General features: G+C 41.0%; 2 protein-coding genes across 2 annotated transcripts; both read left to right on the top strand.

Annotated features, from left to right (window-relative positions):
• Positions 1 to 751: 751 nt before the first annotated feature.
• On the top strand, positions 752 to 6,832 carry LOC307014316 (uncharacterized protein; the record flags this gene model as incomplete). The annotated part of the gene is made up of 8 exons (XM_079642190.1): positions 752 to 812; positions 996 to 1,085; positions 1,432 to 1,692; positions 1,898 to 2,020; positions 2,142 to 2,231; positions 2,332 to 2,360; positions 4,218 to 4,286; positions 5,941 to 6,832. The coding sequence occupies 8 exons, from the start codon at positions 752 to 754 to the stop codon at positions 6,067 to 6,069; spliced, it is 852 nt and encodes a 283-aa protein (XP_079498316.1). The 3' UTR covers positions 6,070 to 6,832.
• Positions 6,833 to 11,155: 4,323 nt separating this feature from the next.
• On the top strand, positions 11,156 to 15,848 carry LOC307016444 (uncharacterized protein). Its single transcript, XM_079645564.1, has 6 exons — positions 11,156 to 11,279; positions 11,424 to 11,753; positions 11,945 to 12,004; positions 12,189 to 12,272; positions 12,365 to 12,393; positions 13,981 to 15,848. Exons 1-6 carry the CDS (start codon positions 11,219 to 11,221, stop codon positions 14,053 to 14,055), a joined length of 639 nt encoding a protein of 212 aa, XP_079501690.1. The 5' UTR covers positions 11,156 to 11,218; the 3' UTR covers positions 14,056 to 15,848.
• The last annotated feature ends 3,698 nt before the right edge of the window (positions 15,849 to 19,546 follow it).

Below are 19,546 nucleotides of genomic sequence, written 5' to 3'. Positions count from 1 at the left end.
AATATTTAAAAAAAAATGTTCCCGGGGGAGCATGCCCCCGGACCCCCCTAGACTAGAGGGTGTCAGGTCCACTCCCCACTTATAAAAATAGCACTTTACCACTGCACCCCCTCTAATCTCAGATGCACCCTGAGTCATTTTGTTTAAGTACAGTGAGCCTTTCTAAAATATACAGTAAAGAGACAAACCCACCAGCATTACAGGATATACTATGACTTTGTGCGAAATACTTGTTGCTGATTTAGAGTACTGGCACCTTTTTTATTCCAATTCAAGCACTGGTCGGCATCAGAGGGTAACACCTGCAGAGCTCTGCTGCTGCTGTTAACCACTTCTTCACAGAAACACTTCTTCAGTTCTCGGAAAAAGTAAAAATAATTCTGCAAAGATACAAAGAGGAACCACCATGTTTTTAACATTCATTAAAACTCACCATATATTTACATGCTCAACTTCCTCTGTTGTGTTGCTGATGAAGAAGGCCTACAGTTACCTTCACTCTGAATAACCAAAGACAAGAAATGCATCAAACATAAAAATCTGATTTTCTTGTCTTACTCTTTTTATCACACATCAAAAACAAGAGAGACTAAAAGCTGATATCACACATTAACCCAACGGCCATCAGAGGAGAGATGGATGAGGAAGTGACTCTTTATTTATCACAGGAAGTAGATGCTGAGTTCTAATTAAAGAAGCAGCAGGTTAGAGACTCTGCCAGTCGAGAGCCAGAGACCGAGAGAGAAGCACGATGTCTGAATTCAGAAGGATCATGATGTCTTCATTCCTGATGCTGCTGCTCCACTTCCCAGGTGAGGATGCAGAGAACACACTTTCAATAAAACAGCTTTAATATCACTGATGGTACTTTACAGGTGTGATTACTGTGTTAGGAATGTGTCGAAGTAAGTGAACTCTTGGACACTCAAACCGGCATAGAGAGAATTTGGAAAAACTTCCGTATCTAAAATGAACATCACTCTTCTCTCCAACAGTTGCCGAAATGAAACGTTACTCCAACATTGTCAGAGTTGGAGATGAAGTCACTTTGCCTTGTGACAATGTGATACATGATCAGGATAAGGGTGAGAGTACTATTTGGTACTTCTATTCAGAGAACACACATGGAGCAGAGACACTGTTTGAATGCTGGCAGATTAAAGAAGAAGCCAAAGCTAAATCAGACAGACTGAGAGTTACAGAGAATTGTTCTCTGGTTATAAAGAAGGTCACAGAGGAGGATGCTGGACTTTACTTGTGCAGACAGTTCAGTTCAGACTCTGAGGTGTATCTGTCTGTTGTTACCAGTGAGTATTTACATCATCATGTTTTCAAACTGTCTCTAAACTGAAACATTCCAATAATGATGATTACAGTGCTGAAGTTAATGTTACTCTTGTTGTCTTTCTCTCACAATATCTCCATCTTCAGTGACTGAACATCAGAGCAATGATGAGGTGACGTTAAGCTGCTCTGTGGTGCCATATAGACGGTGTATACACTCAGTGAAGTGGCTGCTTCAGGGTCGAGATGTGGATAAAGATCACAGAGAGATAAAGACATCACAGTCTTCCTGCTCTGCCTCTGTGACATTTCTGACTTCTCATTTTATTAACACACCAAGGTCTGAGTTGTTTAAATGTGAAGTAAGAGATGGTGCCAACGTGCAGACCTTCAGCCCTCAGTCCTCAGGTGAGAACATGATGATCTGTTTAAAGTCACTTCTTACTGGTGTAAAAAAAAATACTTTAATAATTGTTCATTTTATGGACGTTTAAAATGGAATAGTTTGTTAAGTTTTGTTCATCATATTTTCATCTTTATGTTGTAATGTGAGATATTTACTGTATGTTTGTTTTGTATACATTTACAGCATTTTGTTATTTCATTCATTAAGGTGGTGATGCAGGGAAGGTGACTACAATCAAACCAACATGGACAACAGTGAGAATTAGGACAAAGGGGAAAACCGAAGATGTATCTGATAACGACAACAATCAAACAGGACAAGACAACAAAGGTAGTGACTAATAGAAACACTCCTTTTACAGTTAGAAAAGACATGTTATTGATTCAGAGTTTAAAGACAAAGAGATAGAAACCTCTGAGTATATGTAACTCTTCTAACTCCTCTCTTCCAGGTCGGGGGTGGTGGATCATCGTTGTGATCGTGGGTGTTGCAGCACTCACAATAATCACTGTGGCTGTCATCAGACGGAAGAGGACTCAAGGTGAGGACATTCACACATTATACTTTACAAACAACAAGCTTTTGATGAACTTGGGTTTGGACTGTGGAAGATTAAGTTGATTCTGTTTTATTATTTTCAGGGAAGGAAACACAGACCAAGGATGACATGGTAAGTTTTAAAATTGAAAAAACAACAAGCATTTATGACTTTGTTATGCATATTCAATACATACATACATACATACATACATACATACATACATACAGTACATACATACATACATACATACATACAGACAGACAGACAGACAGACAGACAGACAGACAGACAGACAGACAGACAGACAGACAGACAGACAGACAGACAGACAGACAGACATACTAGGCTTGGGCGGTATGACGGTATTACGGTATACCAGGGTATTTCGAAATACCGTCGGTATGATTTTCAATACCGTGACGTCACAGACTGTGCGCCAAATCACAGATGCGTTTCATTCTATTACACTGACACTGAGTTTTGACAGGGACGACATTGGTTGTAATGCACAGCACGCGCCAGCAGAGGGCAGGGGAGGGCAGTCCGTCTTTCCCACTCTCAGAGCTCAGCACAGAGCTGAGCTGAGCAAGATGGCGGCAGCATTTGCCGGCCCCGAACTCGGACAACTAGTAAAAAAGAAAAATGCGTCTGCGCCTGTTTGGGACTATTTTGGGTTTACTCGTCGCCAGTGACTTCATCCAGCACAACGAGAGACAGAGGCACTTCTTTGGGAATGTTTAAGACGGGGTGAGTGAGTGTTGACATTTTTGAATCCTATGCAACTGGTTGATGGTTTTGTAGTCGAGGTCGGACGGTTTTAAAAACGAAAGCATTTACGTGCTAAACATTCACGCGAGTAATCCAATGAATCAAATGGAAATAAGGTTTTTAACACATGCACGGAATAATATTGCCAAACTAGTTAGTGAATATAGCAAACTTTATTCAATAAATCAAGTATTTACTCCAGGAAAATGTTTATGTATGATGATATATTGTTAACTTAGCTCACTATGGAAACAACGTCGGACATCTACAAACGCTTCCTGTATCCGATCTCAAAATGTGCCATTTGCACAATGTGTCATGTATGCAGCCCTTGTTTTGCACTTGCGCGCACGTCGCGGCACTTTGCGAGCGTCTACTGGCTCGGGCTGCATTTTACACCGAACATATAATATACCGTTCAAAACATCTATTTGCCGCCGAACGCCACCTCACTCAAGTCGACCCAAGTCATACCGTCAGTGGCGGCTGGTGGAAAATATTTTTGGTGGGGCTGGCTGTTGATATAGTGAGTAAAACATTTTTTTTTGGGAGAAATTACCCCTTAAATTGGGACTGATACCGTCATATACCGTATACCACGGTATGATGTCAGCAAGGTATGACGGTATGAAAAAAATGATACCGCCCATGACTAATACATACATACATACATAAATACATACATACATACAGTACATACAGTACATAGATACATACATACATACATACATACAGTACATACAGTACATACAGTACATACAGTACATACATACAGTACATACATACATACATACAGTACATACATACATACACACACACACATACATACATACATACATACATACATACATACATACATACATACATACATACATACATACAGTACATACATACATACAGTACATACAGTACATACAGACATACATACAGACATACATACATACAGTACATAAAGTACATACATACATATATACATACATACATACACATATACATACATACATACATACAGTACATACATACTGTACATACATACATATATACATACATACATATATACATACATACGTATACATACACACATACATACATACACACACACACACACACACACACACATACATACATACATACATACATACATACATACATACATACATACATACATACATACGTACGTACGTAAATAACTAATCATAATACATTTTATTTCTGTAGGCTGATCCTGAAGATGCTGTTTCCTACGCCTCCATCAGCTACACCAGGAAGAGCAGAAGGAAAGCCAGGGTGAGCTGTCTCATTGATTACACTGGTGATGTTAAATGAAGAGTATATTAAAACCTATAATTTACTTTTAACTAAGTTGTTATATATTTATAATTTATTAATCGGATATCAGTCTCTCTGATTTTAATCTTAAGGCCGGTTTGATATACATATATTCCAGTGACGTGCGGTGAGGTTCATGGTTGGTGAGGCACTGAGTAAGATTTACAAATATTATATTTTGACCTTATTCAAAATATTCGGTTATTTTCAAAAGCTTTTTTAGTCTGATGCTTCGATTCATTTTAAACTGACCGTTCAAGAAAAGGATACCCACAATCTAAATATTGGATTGTTCTTTCTTAGTAAGATCCCATTATCATTACAATTGTGGTCTTACCTTGACTTGAAGATAAAGTCCATGCTCTCCTTCTGGACAACAATCTCTATTACTTTTATGTAAAAGTCCTCCTTATCTTCCTGTAATTTGAAAAGTCTAGTTTGTTGTTTGCGTCTCGTCTCTGCGTAGAATAACAGTAGCAACAAGAACCTGTGGGCTCACGTGCGCCCCCTTCAGTGCAGCAGAGGTTATGGCTGCCTCTCCTGCTGCTTTTTTCATTGCCGTTATATGATGAGACCAGCGAGCCTAAATATCATATATACGTTAAATAAGTTATTTAGAGACTATGGATGGCGAGGATACATTTAATAAAGGGATCTACAAACTTTACTGATTTTGACTTTAAAAAGCGATTGGAGTCATACATAAATCACACTTACATCATAGATCAGTGGAGACATTTTATTATTATTACTATTTAGTTTTTCTTTAGTTGTTTTTCCGTTACATTGGAGTATGACAGGTGAGGCTCTGCCTCCCCTGCCTCCCCTGATCCGCACGTCGCTGATATATTCTGTGTTTATCCGCTGTCACAAGCCAACAAATCACATTTTGACACATTGGCTATGACTGTATAAGAAATGGACTAATTACCATTACATCACTATTTGGTTTGAGGACTGCCTTTGTAAGCCTTGAGTTTAGCATTTGTGTTTGTTCCTATGTTGGTGTTTTGCAACCAGAAGTGGCATGACAGGGTGAATCTTTATACAACTGAACACTGTAAAACAATTATATATCACTATGTGATAACTTTACCAAAAATGTCTAAACATACACCAAAAATATAAAAAAATCCCTTTTGTAAAATGACAATATACAGGGTTAAAGTTGTAAGGTGAAAACACGAAGAGCAACCAATCACGGTCAATGTCGTGGTACAAACGTGTCAATCACAATGTAGCCCCGCCCTAAATCACACTTTGCTTTATCATCTATTTTACTTAAAATGTGACCATAATTTACCAAAAGAACATCATTCTTTATTAAAGAAGACCTGAAACTAGGGATTGAGACCATAAACTCATCAGGAGAATGTTTACTAAGGTAATACATCAAGTGGGCAGTAGGGTCATTTCCTCAAAGACTTCTATACAATCTGACTGCTTTTTAGAACCAGATGTGTTGCCCCCTGCTGGCCAATAGAGGCAATGCAGGTTTAATGCACTTCAAAAGCTGAAGCAGAGGGAATGACTCAGTTGTTACATGGCAGCAAAATCAGGACTTTCAGAACTCTTTTATTTGCATTTCATGAGATTTGCTCTTTCCCTGCAGGCTCACCTTCATGATGATGATGAAGATGATGCAGTGACCTACAGCACTTTGAGAGCTCCCTCCTCTTCCTCTGCTCCCTCCGCTGATCCCAGCCTCCTCTACGCCACCGTCAACACACAGAAACAATAACACCATTCAATTATGTACTTAATGTTCTAAATTAATTGACAAGCTGGATTTAGAATTGTAAGCAGGGGTTTTTCTAGAAAGACACGGTAAGAGGGCAATACCGTGACGCTGATCTTATAAGATTTATAAATTCTCATGAGAACATGACGCTCGTATAATAAATGGCGTCACAGACGTAAACAATAAAGCTTCCTAAAAACAAAGCGGTATCTGCCGTCTGACGCTCTATTTGACACAATATTCATAGTTTGGGAGAAATTCTAACATTTTTGTCGAACATAAATATTGTTTTCTGGCACCACCTTAACATTTTACGGGTGAAATCAGCATTTTGGTATGAGGGTGTTGACGTCAGTAAGAGGACGCAGAGCTCATGTTACCCAGTTTAGACCAAACCCTGGTAAGGGCAAAGCGAGCAGAGTTCTAATAAGATTTATATGAATGATATTTGGCTTTTATTGGCTTAATAGCATCAAACAGAGAGTACAGCAGCAGCTTCATGAAAACATGTGAGTCCCTCTAGAGGTGGATTGTGAAAAGGGGCAGACATGTTGGATGTAAACTGTATTCTTACTATTTACAGCATGGGCATAACATGTATTGTAGTGTCATTATTTGTATCTAATGGTGTTTGTTATATATTTTAATGGAATATTGCTTTTTTCTTCTGTTCATTTGATTGTTTTGTGTTTTACTAAATAAAATGACCTATTAGCCTTTCTTGTAAGGTTTGTCATGACATAGCATTCACAACCTGGACTGAATATCATTACTTGTACTTACACCTGCACTACCGTTTGCAACTGCTGTTCATCCTGTATATACGTATATAGGCATATTCATATCACCCCCTGTCACGGAGGTGATCTCTGGGCCCATAGGTCTCGGCCTCCGTTACGGGTTGTGTAGCTTCAGTGTTGTTGATTGTGTTCACCTGGGGCCCTGTGTTGTCTCCTCCCCCCTCACCTGTGTCTTGTTGATTGATTAGTGTGTGTGTATTTAGGCTCTGTTTTCCCTGTCAGTGGACTGTGGCCGTTTCTCAATCGCGAGGAAACTGGCTTCCAAGCCAATATTTCAAGGATACTACGTCATCGAGTGCCGCCGAAGGACTATTCCAATCTCCAGCATACTTGGAATTCCACCGAGGCCGCGTCCTTGGTTTGGGGGTAATTTCGAGGCTGCACATGGGTAGACTTCGGGTCCTTCAAATCCCCACAATGCTTTGCGCACGGACCAATTTCAAAAACCCTTGCGGAGAATGGCTGAACCGACGCAGCGCAGCACACATTTAAATGTAAGTATGTAGTGGCGTAGAACATGTGTTGGTAAATATGTTACTTTGTTACATTTGTTATCACCAAAAATGTGTTCCGTGAAAGTAAAGCAAGTTCATAATTAGATAGACATCGTGAGGTATTTATTTTCGGTACAGTTTATGTTGAAACCGTTAGAGAGAGTGGCACACTTGAAGCCATTCTTCTTTGTTTTCCGAAGCCGTGGCTTGGAAGCATACTTGCTTCGTTTTTGAAGGAAGTGACTTGGAAGTATGCGACTATCAAGCCAGCATCCTCGCGATTGAGAAACGGCCAGGTAGTGTGTGTGAGGTCCTTGTGGCTGGTGACTGTGCTCACGTGAACAGCGAGATTGAGGCTGTGTCATGTGCCCGTGAGTAATAAATGCCCACACCGGGTTGTATTTTGGACGTTTTGCCTCCTTGCTTGGTCGGGCCGCTCCACGGTCAGTCTCACACCCCCTACTGTTTTTTCTATTATATATTTCTTTATGTACATCACTCTGCTCTCTCCTGGCTTCTGCACCTTATCTGGTCAGCATTAGTCAAGTCAAAGCCAACTTTATTGTCAATGTTTCAGTTTCTGTGTCCAGACAGAGAGATACTGTTCTCCACAATCCCGAGAATTAAGAAATACAAATATATACAAAACTTGAATGATGAATATATTACAGTAAAAGGTTTCCATTAGTGCAAAGGACTGTCCATCCATTCAGCCTCCGAACCACACCGTGATGCAGCTGCTGAGGATGCTCTTGGTGGCGCCTCGGTAGAAGGAGAGCATGATGGGGGGGGGGGGAAGTCCTGCTCTCTTCATTATGCAGATGGGGTAGAGGCGCTGCTGGGCTTTCTTGGTGATTGACGTGGTGTTGCTGCTCCAGGAGAGGTGATGTGCACCCCCAGGAATTTGGTGCTGCTCACCTGTTCCACAGCAGTACCACCAATGGTCAGTGGGTGGGGGTGTTGGGTGTAGTTTCTCATGACGTCAACAACAATCTCCCTTGTTCATCTCCACATTAAGGAAGAGATTGTTGTCTATGCACCACATAGCCAGCTGGAAGGAGAGCATGATGGGGTGGGGGTGGGGGCTGGTTAACCTCCTTCCTGTTGTGGGTCTCATTGTTGTTGCTGATGAGACCCACCACGGTTGAGTCATCTGCAAACGTGACAAAGTGGTTTGAACCTGCAGAGCTCTGCTGCTGTTGTTAACCACATTCTCACAATACCTCTCTTTCAGTTCTCAGAACACATGTCAAAATAAAACTGCAAAGATACCAAGAGGAACCAACAGGTTGTTAACATTTATTAAAACCAACCATTTTTACATTCTCAACTTCCTCTGTTGCATTGATGACCAAACCTTCAAAGTCTGATGTTACAGAGTGATTCATACTTTAGACTTACACAAGAAAAACTGAAAGAATAAAAGCTAACTTGCACACATGAAGTCAACACCCGTCAGAGAGGAGATGAAGTCAGAATTAGCAAATTACTTCATTACCACAGGAAGTAGCCTAGATGCTGAGTTCAAGCAGCCGGTTAGAGAGTCTGACAGTCGAGAGCCAGAGACCGAGAGAGAAGCACGATGTCTGAATTCAGAAGGATCATGATGTCTTCATTCCTGATGCTGCTGCTCCACTTTCCAGGTGAGGATGCAGAGAACACACTTTAAATAAAACAGCTTTAATATCACTAACGGTACTTTACTACGTACTGTTCCTTTAACTGAGAATGATGAGTTGGGTTAGTAACGTGGTGACTTTAGTGAACTCTTGGAAACCAAAAACTTTTCAAACTTCTTCATCTATAAGGATCATCATGAAAACTTTTAACCCTACAGTTGTGTTCATATTAGCAACTGCAGATGTGAAACAATACTTCTGCATTGTCAGAGTTGGAGCTATGTCTAGGTATAGGTGAGTAGGGAGGTGGTTCAGGATGAGTTTGAAAAGGGATTTAAGGGGCTATAGATGAACGAACGTTATGAGAGAGGGATGAAGGGATAGAGCTGAACAGATGAAGGAAGGGAGAGATAAAGGGTCAAAAGGGATATAGGGAAGGTGGGATGAAAGGGAAGTGGTAAATGTTGAATGGAAGAAGAGATGCTACGATGTATGGATGAAGGTATGTAGGAAGGGAGGGATGGATGGATAAAGGAAAGTAGGGAGGGAGTATTAAACTGATGTACGGATGTCTGGAGGAATATATGACGGGATGAGAGGAATGTACAGATGTAGAGAAGAAGGGTCATGGGGTTTAGAGAAGAAGCAATGAAGGGATGTAGGGAGGGGGGTGGAGGATGAATAGAAGAAGGAATTGAAGAATGTATGGAAACATGGATGGAGGGAGGGATGATGGATGGTTCCAATGGGTTTAGGAAAAAAGCAAAGAAGGGAAGAATGAATGAGATAAGAGATTCAAGGAGGGTTAAAGGGAGGAACAGACGTAGGAAGGGAGGGAGGAAGGGTCTTAGGGAGGGTGGAATGAGGTGACGAAGGGATGAAGGGATGAAAAGATGAAGGGATGAAGGGATGTAGGGATGAAGGGATGAAGGGATAAAGAGATGAAGTGATGCAGAGATGAAGGGTAGAAGGATTTTAGGGAAGTTGGGATGAAGGGATGAAGGGAGGGTGGAATGAGGTGATGAAGGGATGAAGCGATGAAGGGCCTGCTCCCTGGCGCGGAAAAAATACCTTTGGCTCCGCTACAGTACCTCTTCATTAGTGCATGTCTATAGGTCATGAAGGATTGCATGATTGAGGGAAGTAGGGGAGGGACGGATGAAGGGATGTTGGGGGGGTAGTGAAGTATCGGCCTTATTTGACAGGAATACCGCTGACACTTTGAGTTTTCACACCAACTCTTTGCACTGGTTCCAGATACATGGCCTGAACACTTCAGGAGTTATTGCCTGACCGAGGGGGTCTCCAATCAGAAAGGTGTACAGGGATGTAGGGTTAGGGTTAGGAAGAGATGTAGGAAGACGGATAAAGAGATAATGAGGGTTAAAGGGATGTGGGTAGGGGGGGAGGGATTTAGGGATGTGGGTAAGGATGAGGTAGGAAGGGGAATGGACGAATGGAAGGAAAAGGGAGGTGGGTCATGAAATAAGAGATGAATGAGTGAATGAGGCTGCATGTGTTGACCGGGTCACAGTAGCAGTAGTAATATTCATGTTGGATGCACATGAGCTCTTTTTGTACATCTTAAAGGGACCAAAGATTCATAAGTGCAGTGTGCAGAGCATGACAATAACTCAGATCAAACTTGTTAGTTGTATTAAGAATTTCAGAACAACATGCGGGTACATGTTTTAAAAAGTAATTAATTATAGTTCATTAGAGTTCATTTAGTCAATAGTTACTGTTTCCATTACTCATGTCTCTGTTTTGTATCTGGTCAACATCAGTGGTTTAGACCTGCAGAGCTCTGCTGCTGCTGCTACCACAACCACAACAACACCTCTTGGTTCTCAGAGGTACAATTCATAGAAAAACCACCAGGTCTCAGACCACTGTGTGTGCATTCAAACACCATTAGCAAGTCTGTTTTCTGATTAAAATGATATAAAAAAAAACATACTGCAAGTATTTATGAAAATGAATAATTCATAATAGTAAAAATACAGAAACAACTACATAATATATAATGCTATATGTACATTCTCTGCACGGTTTTGCTGTAAGCACGTACCTTATCTGGTCAGCATCGGAGGGAAAACCCACCCGAGTTCTGCTGCTGCTGTTATTAACCACATTCTCACGGAAACACTTCTCGTCCGGTTCTCAGAAGAGAAATAAAGAAGCAGCCGGGGAGAGACTCTGACAGTCGAGAGCCAGAGACCGAGAGAGAAGCACGATGTCTGAATTCAGAAGGATCATGATGTCTTCATTCCTGATGCTGCTGCTCCACTCTACAGGTGAGGATGCAGAGAACACACTTTAAATAAAACAGCTTTAATATCACTAACGGTACTTTACTACGTACTGTTTCTTTAACTGAGAATGATGAGTTGTGTTTGTAACGTGGTGACTTTAGTGAACTCTGTCTGTGTGTTCAACAGCAGCAAAGAGGAAATATTCCTTCTTGACTGTCAGAGCTGGAGATGAAGTCACTTTGCCTTGTGGCAATGTGATAGATGATCAGGATGAGTGCAAGGGCACTACCTGGATCTTAAGTGATTCAAGTAGTTCAGCAGTAGAGCTGGTTCATCGTGGGCAGATTGGTAAAGAAGCCAAAGCTATAGCAGACAGACTGAGAGTTACAGAGAAATGTTCTCTGGTTATAAGGAAGGTCACAGAGGAGGATGCTGGTCAATACGCATGTAGACAGTTCAACAAAGCAGTTCAACAACAAGGTCCAGACTCTGTGGTTGATCTGTCTGTGGTAACCCGTGAGTATTTACATCATAGTGTTTTTAAACTGCCTCTATTGATTAATAACTATTATGACTAAGAGAATCAATTAATTGTACTCTTGTTGTCAATCTCATCATCGATCTGAGGTTCTAATATTAAAACATTCTATCATGTTTTGTTTGTGTTTAATATTTGTATTATAACATTATTTTTTTTTGTAATCCAGAAACAGCGACTCAATTATCACCTGGATTGAAAATATTAGGGAATATTGTCACATCACAAGGTAATAACTCTGCTTCTAAAAACAACAAAATCAAACTAAAAAGTGATTTTGAAGAATAAAGCTACATATAGAAAGAACATATATTTTTCAATTGACATGGACATACACTTTTTTATCAGATGTGGAGACAGAATAAATCACGCATCAAAACCCCTTGAGCTATATTTAACTTCTCTGCTTCCAGATTGGTGGAGGCTCCTCATCGTGTCTGTGGGTCTAACAGCTCTCCTCCTCAGTGTGGCTAAAGTCAACATATGGATAACCAAAGGTGAGAGTAGTTTCCCTTCAAATAAAAAGATACAAATAAAAGCACCCTGGAGCTTCACTCAGTGGAAGTCAACTTTCCTTTTATTTGTTTAGGGAACCTAACACAGATGGAAGAACACATGGTGAGTTTAACATTGGATACATACATTGGAGTATTTATTATTCTTTTTCTTTTACTGTGGATCTACAAAAGACAGTAAAAAAAATAGAACCAAAACATAAACGTGATGAATATAAATATATATATATTTTTGTTAAATAAAGTGGATATCTCAGACGGATTAAAAGGGTTCTTTTGGGAAAACAAAATAAAACAAACTACAGAAATAAACTACCGTAATTTCCGGACTATAAGGCGCACCTGAATATAAGCCGCAGCAGCTAAATTGAATGATGTGTACATATATAAGCCGCACTGGACTATAAGCCGCAGGTGTTTTAATGTTTCATTACCATATGTAAGGGTTCGTGCACAGAGGGGATTGTCGGGAAAGAGATGGCTGTTTGAGGAAGCTCCCATTTATTAACATTTCAACAAACAAGTTGCATATTTGCATAACGTATTCAAGTGTTAGCATTTAGTGCAATAGTAGCTCCAGAACATGTGCTGTGTAAACTGTACTGTATCACATAGCGTTTCAGACACACACACGTTTCAACTTTCAAACTTAAACGGTGCGCTCCCAGCGCACGTACCGGCAGTGATCTACAGCAGTGGTTTTCAACCAGTGGTACGGGAACAAACTGTCTTGCTCTCGTTCTGTCTCTCGTACCACTCTCGGTTCCACTTTTACTTTTGCGCGCTACCTGTCTCACTCTTTTCCGGCCTCCAGCTTTTCCTGCTGGAGCCCGCCGCTTAAAGGTGGGGGGCGCGGACCGGCCATAGAGCCCATAGAGTTAAAGGTGGTGGACTGTAACCTGTAAAACCCATAGATTTAGGAGGTCCCCTAGTGGCCGTTAGCTGTAACATCCATAGATTTAGGAGGTCCCCTAGTGGCCGTTAGCTGTAACAATCCATAGATTAGCCGCACCGTTATATAAGCCGCAGCGTCGAAAAATGGGAAAAAAGGCGCGGCTTATAGTCCGAAAATTACGGTATATAGTACCAGAATCATATATATATTAAATAAATGGATTGTATTAATACGTTAGTCACTTCAGAATTGCAGCTGGTGAAGGTAGGTTTATTTGATAACTTATTATACTGCTGTACAGCTTGACCTACAGTATATTTCTGCATCAATTCTCAATATCAGTTGCAGGGGAGAAGAAAGCAGATTTAAACATTTGCTAGATGCGTTGTGATTGGCTTGTGGGAGATGAGATGAGTCTGATTGGTTTAGCTGGGGGTGTGATGCACACTTGCTTATTGAAAGAAAGGGCGAGTGAGTGAGAGAGGATTTGTGAATGAGAGTGGAGAGACAGTCTTCCTGGAAGAACTTGCGCTGAGCTTCATTCATGTATCAGTATTTCTTATTTGTATTCATATCTTGCAATAATCTTAATCTGCAAAGTAGCAAGTAATTAAAGCTGTGCGATCAATTAAGTGTTGTTAAAAGTAAAATGGCTAGCTTTAAAATGTAGTTGGGTAAAGCTATAAGGTAGCATAAAGTGAAATTCTCAAGTTCCTCAAATGTGTACTTCAGTATATCAAAGTAAATTCCAGCTCTGATCTGGGTTTTTTCCATGTCTTTGTTCTATGTTGACAGGAGCAGATTGATGAAGATGAAGATGAAGATGAGGCAGACTATGAAAGCATTGGAGGGCCTTCTGCCTCTGTTTGACTGATCAACAACATCAACTCCCCTCAGAGTCCACTGCTGTCAAACATCACCTCCTCATATGTTACAGGAGCAAACAGGAGAACCATGAGATCATTGGAACATTTCTGATGACTGAGAACACCTGAGCCCCACGAGAGGCCCTTCAGAAACTCACCTCCATATGATAGGAAACACAGCTCATTATATTCATTCATTTCTGATTTAACGTCCTTTAAGTATGCTCTCACATTCCCATACATAGTTATACTGTATCTGATAGAGATGTCCCGATCCGATCACGTGATCGGGGATCGGAGCCGATCACGTGATTTTCAAAAGATCGGAATCGGGAGAAAAAAAATCGGGGATCGGGATTTTTTTTCTTTCTTTTTTTTTTTTAAAATACTTTTTTAAAATGTTGTATTCAATGTTACAAAACAAAAATGACCATGTTCAAGTCTTAAAGTCATCCTGAGGCCTTAGTTTTGGTTTCACATTACAGAACATCATGTATGTGTTGCTTCTTTGGGGCTTGTTTTCATAGACCTGGTTGCTTATTTCTCTCAAATCTGGCAACAGAGTGGGCGCAGTGTCTAATTGTAGCAGTAAGCTAACGAGTACTGATAAGCTTTATTTTGTTTTGATCCAATGCTGCACAACTGAACTGATCCAATGCTGCTGTGAAAGAAAGAAGCTATATCCATGTTGGATAGAATATCCAATTTAAATAAAAAAATAACCTTAAGGGACAACTTGAATGCTTTTTCTCTTAATGCATTGCATAAAGATCGGATCGGGAAAAATCGGTATTGTCAATATCAAATGATCGGAATCGGATCGGGAGCAAAAAAAGGTGATCCCTAGTATCTGATCTATAGTCTACAGTCTCTGTATATAACATCTCAATATTAGCAGTACTTGTACTTACAGTGTTCATTTTACACCTATACCTTCATTTCTCACAGTAACTGCTTCACATGTTCAAACATACAAGTGTTTCAGGAAATATCTAAATTGTAAAATGATTCGGAATATGTTTTTGTTTGTTAAATGTGCTCTTCAGGGAATACCAGTCAAACTAGTGTTGGTGTATTAATGTAGGTATGGCTTCAATTAGTTTTTGCAAATAAACTATTCATTTATTTTCTAATTAGGGTCTGAGACCAGAGGTCGGCAAAGACCCTTTTGTAATCGCTCGCAAAGCAAGCGACAACCCAGCACAACACACAAAAGCATCGGGAAAACGATGGGCGAAAGCACCTTTTAATCAAACATGAACACCATCTGGGGAAATCAGCATTTAGGTAAGAGGGTGTTGACGTCAGTAAGAGGACGCAGAGCTCATGTTACCCAGTGTAGACCAAACCCTGGTAAGGGCAAAGCGAGCAGTTATACAAATATTTATGTTAATGATATTTGGCTTTTTTTGGCTTAAAGCAGCAGCTTTCTGAAAACATGTGAGTCCCTCTACAGGTGGGTTGTGAAAAGGGGCAGACATAAACTTTATTCTTACTATTTACAGCACGGGCATAAAATGTATTGTAGTGTCATTATTTGTATCTAATGTTGTTTGTTATATATTTTAATGGAATATTGCTTTTTCTTCTGTGCATTTGATTGTTTTGTGTTTGACTAAATAAAGTGACCTATTAACCTTTCTTGTATGGTTTGTCATGACATAGCTTTCACAACCTGGACTGAATATCATGACTAACTTACACTACACAGCCTTTTGTGACTGCTGTTCATCCTGTGTCTATAAAGGCTTATCAGCATCTACCCCCTACTGTTTTGTTCCATTATATATTCCTTTATGTACATCACTCTGCACTCTCCTGCTTTCTGCACCTTATCTAGCATTAGTCAAGTCAAAGTCCACTTCATTGTCAATCTTTCAGTTTATGTGTAGAGACAGAGAGATACTGTTTCCCACAATCCCGAGAATTAAAAAGAAAATATATTAAAAAAACACAACAGTCAATATATACACAACTTGAATGATGAATATATTACTGTAAAGAATGTCAATTAGTGCAAAGGACTGTCCATCCATTCAACCTCTGAACCACACCGTGATGCCGCTGCTGAGGATGCTCTCGATGGCGCCTCGGTAGAAGGAGAGCATGATGGGGGGGGGGGGGGGGGGGGGGCTGGTTAACCTCCTTCCTGTTGTGGGTCTCATCGATGTTGCTGATTAGACCCACCACAGTTGAGTCATCTGCAAACGTGATGAAGTGTTTGAACTTCCAGAGCTCTGCTGCTGTTGTTAACCACATTCTCACAATACCTCTCCTTCAGTTCTCAGACACAAGTTACAAATGAAACTGTAAAGATACCAAGAGGAACCTCAAGGTTGTTAACATTTATTAAAACCAACAATCTTTCCATTCTCAAATTCCTCTGTTGCATTTTTGACCAAACCTTCAAAGTCTAATGTTACAAAGTCATTCTTACTTTAGACTTACACAAGAAAAACTGAAAGAATAAAAGCTAATTTTCACACATGAAGTCAACAACCATCAGAGAGGAGATGAAGTCAGAATTAGAAATGACTTCATAACCACAGGAAGTAGCCTAGATGCTGAGTTCAAGCAGCAGGTTAGAGAGTCTGACAGTCAAGAGCCAGAGACCGAGAGAGAAGCACGATGTACCTCCTTACCTCTCACCAATTCCAATTAAGGTTCCAGTGGGGACCTTTCTCCCTGCGTGGGCCTCTCCACCTCTGTTCCTTACTTCTTACTTGCTACCCCTTATCCCTCAACCTATCCTAAGGGAGTGCATGTACGTAGATACGTTAGTTTAGCTGCCATAGGCTTGGACTGTCGGGGGACACCTTACTTCTTCCTTCTGTCTGTCTGTACCTGTGTAATCTCATGTTCCCAATAACCCAGCTTCCCCCAAATTTCTTTTTTGTGTCTATATCTACGCTGGGATCCTGAGTCAAGGCTGATCCTGTTGCTGTGGTCGTGTGTCCTGGATCCTGGATCCTGCAACCTGTGTCCTGGACTTCAAGCCAAAAACTTGGAGTTTCAGGCACTGCACTTTCCTTCCTCACCTCATACCTCAAAGACCGCACCTACAGGGTAACTTGGAGAGGGTCCGAGTCCGACCCTTGTCAATTAACTACAGGGGTCCCTCAGGGCTCTGTTCTTGGTCCCCTCCTCTTCTCCTTGTACACAAACTCGCTCGGATCTGTCATTAGCCCGCATGGTTTTTCATACCACTGCTACGTTGACGACGCCCAATTAATTCTGTCCTTTCCCTGCTCAGAGACCCAGGTCGTTGCACGCATCTCTGCTTGTCTAGCTGACATCTCTCAGTGGATGTCTGCTCATCACCTCAAGCTCAACCTTGACAAGACTGAACTTCTTTTCCTTCCGCGAAAATATTGTCCCACTCTTGACTAGGGCTTTGCATCTTCACTGTTCTCACGATTCGATTTGATTACGATTATCCTGTCACCGATTCGATTAAATTCGATATCCCGATGCATCACGATGCATCACGATTCATACCAATGCGTTGCATCCTCAATTTTCTATATTACTGCACATGGCTTATTTTTCATCAATGCATTCATGCAGTAAATACATATGAACTCTCTTTTTATTATTTAGAAAGTGCTTCAGAAATCAATAACATAAATGTCTTGACATTAATTTATAAACCAAAATAAATGAATTGATAGGTCTAGCCTCCCTATATATGTCTGTGAAGTTGTTCCATCCTCAAAAACAAAAGAAATAATGCTTCTGCAGTCTAGCTGCAGCTTCTAGCAACAGTCTTCGGTTAAAAAAATTACACTGAATGTCCTGAATGTGGCATCACAAACAGGACTTGAGTCTGAACTCAGCAGATAACAGGAGTATTTACAGCATATACAAACAAAAATACTGCATGTGGGTGCACACTTACATTCTCTGTCTTACTGTTACATAAATCCCATGAATGTATGAGATTAAGTTAGCTTCATTATATCTCAGTGATTAAGTGAATAATAAAGTTTCTATCAGGTCACTATCACTCTGTCACTCATTATTTTCAGGGAGGGGGCGGGGCTTGGAGGAACGAGGGGAGAGGAGACGGTGATCGCGGAAGCTTTTTTCCTCCTGCCTTCACAAACTTTACACACGTATATATCGTCTGAAGATTGCTAGAGGACATTCATACTCTGCAATCCAAGACTTAATTAAATCCACCAAAAACCTGACATGATTGTAACGCGATTATTTTTGAAAAACATAAATCCCTGTGTCTCTGAGCCACAGCGACACGGACTGATTTAGAGCGGGTCCTTCTGCTGTTGGTTCTGGACTGATGTTCTTGTGTTGGTGGATAAAGCAGACTGCTCCGTGTTTGGTGTTGCTGTGCCGCTGTGCCGCTGTCACGTCTGTTCCCTGATCTCTGCGTCACCGACCGATTTGATAATAAAGTGACAGAAAAAAAAAAAGTTATAGTAAAGCCGCGGCCGGAAAATCAGGAAGCAACGTTACTACGCTATAATCGATTATCTTCAGTCACTGCATCGAGACCAAATCGTCCACGTCTGCATCGCAATGCATCGTAGAAACAATTATTTTCAACACCCCTACTCTTGACCTAACAATCAACATCGGCCCCTCTATTGTTTCCCCGACTCAGACTGCAAGGAATCTGGGTGTGATCCTAGATAACAAACTGTCCTTCACTGCAAACATCGCTGCTACAACCCGCTGCTGTAGATACACTCTTTACAATATCAGGAGGATACGTCCCCAGCTGACCCAGACATCAGCGCAGGTTCTGGTCCAGGCTCTCATCATCTCACGCCTAGACTACTGCAACTCCCTCCTGGCTGGTCTGCCTGCATGTGCCATCCGACCTCTGCAGCTCATCCAGAATGCAGCGGCTCGTCTGGTCTACAACCTTCCTAAATTCTCCCACCCCTCGCCGCTCTTCCGCTCCCTTCACTGGCTTCCAGTAACTGCTAGAATCCACTTCAAGACACTGGTACTTGCGTACCATGCTGAATGGATGTGGCCCTTCCTACATCCAGGACATGGTTAAACCGTACACCCCAGCACGTGCACTTCGCTCTGCATCGGCCAAACAGCTCGCTGCACCCGCACTGCGAGGGGGACCCAAGTTCCCATCAGCAAAAACACGTGGGTTTGCTATCCTGGCTCCAAAATGGTGGAATGAGCTCCCATTGAAATCAGGACAGCAGAAAGCTTACACACAGCCCCACCTAGTGTCAGCAGAAAGTATTAAAAATAATGATTACAAAAAAATGCTAACAGAAAATAAATAAATATATATATATATATATATATAAATAAAAGATCATGTTTAATCTGATTCGTCTGTACATTGCTGTTTTAGTCTGTGTTCTTCTAATTAGTGTCTACAGTGTGTGCCTATTGAGCTGTTTAGAGCCATGTGGGACAAAACCCGATCATGCCCCTCCCTCTCACTGTCTAAGTGAACGGTGACTGTAAAAACTACACTGCGCATGCTCAGAGTATTGTCCTAT

This window comes from Notothenia rossii (assembly GCF_949606895.1).
Source record: "Notothenia rossii genome assembly, chromosome: 8".
Classification (NCBI taxonomy): Eukaryota; Metazoa; Chordata; class Actinopteri; order Perciformes; family Nototheniidae; genus Notothenia; species Notothenia rossii.
This window is presented reverse-complemented; position numbering and strand designations above follow the sequence as displayed.

Coding starts and splice junctions, on each gene's coding strand:
- LOC307016444 (XM_079645564.1), top strand. CDS start 11,219: ATGTCTGAATTCAGAAGGATCATGATGTCTTCATTCCTGATGCTGCTG. Junction 11,754..11,944: donor TGATCTGTCTGTGGTAACCC/GTGAGTATTTAC, acceptor TTTGTAATCCAG/AAACAGCGACTCAATTATCA. Junction 12,394..13,980: donor CACAGATGGAAGAACACATG/GTGAGTTTAACA, acceptor CTATGTTGACAG/GAGCAGATTGATGAAGATGA.